General features: G+C 52.4%; 1 protein-coding gene across 2 annotated transcripts in view; it reads left to right on the top strand.

Moving 5' to 3' along the window:
• The window catches only part of POMT1 (protein-O-mannosyltransferase 1), a 19,001-nt gene extending 13,655 nt beyond the window's left edge, over positions 1 to 5,346 (top strand). For both annotated transcript variants that reach the window (XM_006892438.1, XM_006892437.1), the window contains exons 13-19: positions 331 to 423; positions 764 to 884; positions 1,505 to 1,602; positions 2,121 to 2,234; positions 3,108 to 3,234; positions 4,118 to 4,295; positions 5,172 to 5,346. In XM_006892438.1, coding sequence (XP_006892500.1) covers positions 331 to 423; positions 764 to 884; positions 1,505 to 1,602; positions 2,121 to 2,234; positions 3,108 to 3,234; positions 4,118 to 4,295; positions 5,172 to 5,346 — 906 coding nt within the window. The remainder of the gene's footprint in view (positions 1 to 330; positions 424 to 763; positions 885 to 1,504; positions 1,603 to 2,120; positions 2,235 to 3,107; positions 3,235 to 4,117; positions 4,296 to 5,171) is intronic.

Here is a 5,346-nt window from a genome sequence, read left to right as displayed (position 1 = left end):
TTATTTATTCTTTTTATGTGTGTACCATCAAATTGGATCTGACTGGTACAGGAGGCAATTGTTCCTCCTTCTTCAGCAGAGCATCTGGTGGATTTGAACCGTACACCTCTGGGATTGCAGTGCAGTTTCTTGCCACTAGGCCACCAGAGCTCGCCTACAACTGGTCTTAATATTTACATTTAAGAAACTAGGAACAAATGATGTGATCGACAGTCTTGTTTTTGCAGGAGATTGTCAACTAGGCCACCAGAGCTCGCCTACAATTGGTCTTAATATTTACATTTAAGAAACTAGGAACAAATGATGTGATCGACAGTCTTGTTTTTGCAGGAGATTGTCAACAGAGAATCTGACACGGATGTCTGGAAGACCATAGTGTCTGAGGTCCGCTTTGTGCACGTGAACACTTCAGCCATCTTAAAGGTACTGTGTGACTTTCTGGCTTGGCCTGGCTCAGGTTGTGGGCTCACAAAATCTATTTCCTCGTCCCTCCAGGCTACACTGGCTTTTTTACCAGGTGGAACGTTTGGTTAGTCATTGCCAAGTTTATTTTACACTAAAGAATGGATGCTTTCCTAATTTATCAAAGCAGATCCTTAACTTAAAGTCCCGTCAGGCAAAGTTCAGCCCTCTCTGGCTGCTGACAGAGAGAGACGAAGTGGATGGGGCTGTGGGGACACTCAGTTGCCAGCTGGTCTGTACTGGAGTCTGGAGTAGCTGTCCTGTCCCCTAACGCTTGTTCTTGCCTTCTGCCCTTTGCCAGCTGAGTGGGGCCCACCTCCCCGACTGGGGCTTCCGGCAGTTGGAGGTGGTTGGGGAGAAACTGTCCAGGGGCTTCCACGAGAGCATGGTGTGGAACGTGGAGGAACACCGCTTCGGGAAAAGTAAGTGGGACCTCGCAATGGTGGACAAGTGCTGATGTCAGTCAGGTTGTGGAAGGCGAGTCCCAGCACGTGGTACTCTAAGATGACCGACCCCCCAAGACTGAGAGACCCTCACTCCTGGTGGGAGCTGGACACATTTCCAGGCTCTTTCCTGCACCAAAGCAGCAAACAGCTGAGGATCTTTTATACTCAGAGGTGCCCTTGCAAGGCAGCTCATTTATCCCACTGCATGCTGAGCTTTCTACGGGCCCAAAGAGCTTGCTTTTTTTTAATGGGGTCTGTTGCATAGGGAGCTCTGGTGACCTAGTGGTAAGAAGCTGTGCTGCAATCCCAAAGGCACACGGTTCAAATCTACCAGCTGTTCCACAAGACAAAGATGGACAATCTCCTCCCATGCTATTACTGCCTCTGAAAGTCCGCTCGAGAGTCAGCTATAAGTCGGTTCTGACTCGGTGATACACAACAACAACAACATCATCATCATCACATGAAGCAGGGAAGATGAAAAGGCAGGGTCTGGCTTGATGGAAAGTAGTTTTGGATAGTTTGAAAGCAAGACCTCCTCTGAGCTCCCCAGTCTTACTGTCCTCATGTTCTTATGTTCTGGAACATTCTCTCAGGCCAGGAACAGGAGGAGAGGGAACTGGAGCTGCACTCACCTACTCAGGTTGACGTCAGCAGAAACCTCAGCTTCTTGGCACGCTTCACGGAACTGCAGGTGACACACAGGTGGAGGGAGGCCTGACCTTGCTCCCTGGAAAGCGGCTGCTTAGCAGAGCAGCATGGGTGCAGCATCCCTGACTGTGCAGTGCAGGCTTCTCTACCAGCATAGAGCATTTCAGGCTCACCACTGCAGTGTGTTTCCTCTTCTTTTAAGTGAGGTGTTGTCTTTGTGCACTTACTATCGGGGATGGTCAGATCTAATTCTGCACCCATGTAATGTAACAGTGTTTTAAGTTCCCCTCTGGTCCAGTCAAAATGGGCCATGGTCAACACAGGAGTGCATTAGGGAAGTTAAAGAGTTGTAAAATCAGAGTCCTGGATCTGAAGGTGGCCTCAGAGAAGAGAGTCCAGTCACTTATTGTTCCGAGGAGGTGAGGGGGCCACGGCCACGTCTCCGAGGAGCAGTTTCACCACCCAGGGGCAGTCCTTGTCCTCCCACCTCTGACAGCCCTCCACGACTGGAGACGTCTGCCTGTCGTGTGGAGCATGTAAGAGGCTCTGGCTTTCTTCCAGTGGCGCATGCTGATGCTGAGGACGGATGACTCGGAGCACAAGTACAGCTCTACACCGCTCGAGTGGGTCACCCTAGATACCAACATCGCCTACTGGCTGCACCCCACGACCAGTGTGAGTGAGTGGGGGGTTCTCGCCACCAGCAGTGTCTTGTGTACTGAGAAGTCCTTCTCATGTTAAGATCCACCATTGTGTCCTTCAGAGCCCCAGAGTCCTCCAGAACCTCTCCTCACAAAACCTGTGCCTTGCTAACTTGCTTTCCTCTAATGTTTGGTAGTGCAGGGTCAGTACGCCCTCCAGAAGCTGGGATAGGCTGGCATGTGGGCACGCGGAAGGAACCGCAGGCTGCCCTGCTCTGTGGGGCTAAGGTGTTTTGACAGAGGCTGTTAAAATTGTCCTTTTGTTTCCTGCCCAGCACTTAGTGTTGAGGAAATTTGAGCTTTGTTTCTATATTTATTGTCTCTCTTCATCTGGAATAAAACCTCAGGCCTGCACACAGTAGGTGTTCAGTAATGTCCTCGCTTGGAGAGGCCAAGGACTGTGAGGCAGGATCTGAAATGATGGCAGAGCCAGTGCCAGGGGCTCAGCCTCTGGGGTGGGGAGCTCAGGAGGTCGATGTCATTCTGTGCATGGCTGGATCGTTATGATGACCCCACCTCATCCTTGTTTTCTCATCTGTACAAAATTGAGAACTTTAGTCTTTTTTTAAAATAGGGTCCCCTGGGTATGACCTCGTTAGTGGGAAGGGCTAACAAATGCTGGGTTGGGCCTGCATGATGTTCTTAGCTTTGTCCAGAAGTATTGTGTGCTTCTGGATTTGTCTGGGTTCTCTACCCCACCCACTCCCCCAGCACAAGGCGGTGTTGACAGGCTCTCCCCGTGTTCTTAGCTTCATCCTGAAGTACTATCTGTATCTGAATTTGTCTGGGTTTCCCCCCTACTTCTGAGCACAAGGCAGCATTGACAGGCTTTCCCTGTGTGTTGCAGGCGCAGATCCACCTGCTGGGGAACGTCCTGATCTGGACATCAGCCAGCCTCGCCATGGTCACCTATGTCCTGCTCTTCTTCTGGTATCTGCTCAGACGGCAGAGAAACATCTGTGACCTCCCTGAGGGTCAGCTCTCGTCTTATGTATATGCTCTGTCCTCACCATTTGGTTCATGGTTTGGGGGTGGCAGCTGGGAACTCTGATAGCCAGGGTCACATGAGTAGCCCCACTGTACAGTATTCAGCTTCTGCAGTGAGGAAACTGAAATTACTTCAGTCACCAGAGGGCCATGCTGAAGTTAGTTCCCACACTGTGTTAGTGGCATCCCACCAGGTAATGAGGACAGGCAGGCAGGAGGAGCCCCCTGGCCTCCAGTGCGGGAGCCCTGCCCTAGGACAGCGTCTCTCCTCACACTTGAAGTGGAGCTGGTGAGAAGCCAGCCAGCCGTCACTCTTAGCATCTGCCGTGTGTGTTTACAAGTAACAGAAACCCACTTAAAGCAGAAAAAAAGACACACATACATACACCCACACACCCCGTGGAGGAAAGGTTCCCAGCGCCCGGCCCGACTCAGCAGCCACTAAAGCAGTGCTGCTCTTTGCTCTCAGCTGTTCATTTGGGCTCGCTCCCCTCAGCTGACTTCCTTCTTCACAAACACTGCCATCACTCCCACAGCGGTCCTAGCCCAACTCGGCATTCCTCACCAGTCTAGATGGGCCCAGCTGGCCTCAGCCGGCACAGTGCAGTGGACCAAGGCCAGGAGGTATCCTGCATGATAGGCCAAGGCTGGGGCCTGGCCTCTTCTCAGGACAGAGGTTGTTAGGACCAGGGAGGGAACTGCCACGGGTTTTCACACCACTGTCGACTGACTCCTCCTCCAGAGATGGGAAAGGGCCAGGACCAAAACTAAGAATGCATGTGTGTGACTTAAAAGACAGCAGTCTTAGGCCAGTGGTGAGCATTGACCGCGCTAACCCAGGCCCTGGCTGAGGATCACCTGTCTTCCCAGGTTGCTGGCTACGCTGGGTGCTCACCGGGATGCTGTGCTGTGGGGGCTGGGCGCTGAACTACCTGCCCTTCTTCCTGATGGAGAAGACACTCTTCCTCTACCACTACCTGCCGGCACTCACCTTCCAGATCATCCTGCTCCCCGTGGTTCTGCAGCATGTCAACGACCACCTGTGCAGGTAACGGGCTCTCTGCAGCTGCACCACTAACTTTCTTAGGAGGTCGTGTTGACAGTTCAATGTGTTCATGTAACGAGTCTCCTGCTCGGAGCAGAAGGCAGGTGGTAAGAGGCTCTTCACTCACTGTCAGTCAGTGCCCTTTACTTAAGCCTCTGTGCAGGGTGGTGGGTAGGATCAGGTAAATGCAGGGAAGGGATACACACACTCTCACACACACACACAAGGACAGGTGGTAAGAGGCTCTTCACAATAAGTGCCCTTTACTGAAATCCCTGTGCAGAATGGTGGGTAGGATCAGACGGGGACACAAGCACACACGTTCAGGAAAGGGACACATACACAACACACACACACACACACTCTCTCTCTCGTGTGGGAACTCAGGAAGACATTACAGCTGACCGAGAGGAAAGCAGTTCCATGTGGGTGGGAAATGAGGACAGACATTGACGGCTTCGAGAACATTAGTCAGGCAAGCAGCAGACTGTGTTCCAAGGCTGAGGCGCGTCTCGTGCTTTAAGCTGGAGTGACAACCTGGAGACCAGTGAATACAGCATGACTCATTCTCTTGGTGACCTGAATTCAGTGTTTCAGGAGAGACATGATGTGGGTCTGGGATGATACTGTGACATTTTCTAGAAGGGAGACCACATTTTGACTGCGTGGTGGAGCACCTGAGGATCTTGCTCAGTGCAGCCAGGCAGGCGAGGACTCGGTGGGAAGTTGAGAGGGCAGGAGGACTAGAAGGGGTGGGACAGGTGTGAGAGCAGAACTTGGCCAGTGACTGTGGGAATAAGGACAGCAGGATGGGGGCGTCCACAGGCAGGAGGAGGAACTGGCCTTCCTCACCCAGGTGCCCGGCCCTGATGCCCACAGGTCCAAGCTACAGAGTCGCGTCTTCAGTGCCCTGGTGGTGGCATGGTATTCCTCTGCATGTCACGTGTTCAACACCCTGCGCCCACTAACATACGGGGACACCTCTCTCTCCACAAGTGAACTTAAGGCCCTTCGCTGGAAGGACAGCTGGAACATCTTGATCCGAAAGCACTAG

The sequence above is a fragment of the Elephantulus edwardii genome, unplaced genomic scaffold, assembly GCF_000299155.1.
Source record: "Elephantulus edwardii isolate Elephantulus edwardi_28Jun2011 unplaced genomic scaffold, EleEdw1.0 scaffold00116, whole genome shotgun sequence".
Classification (NCBI taxonomy): Eukaryota; Metazoa; Chordata; class Mammalia; order Macroscelidea; family Macroscelididae; genus Elephantulus; species Elephantulus edwardii.
This window is presented reverse-complemented; position numbering and strand designations above follow the sequence as displayed.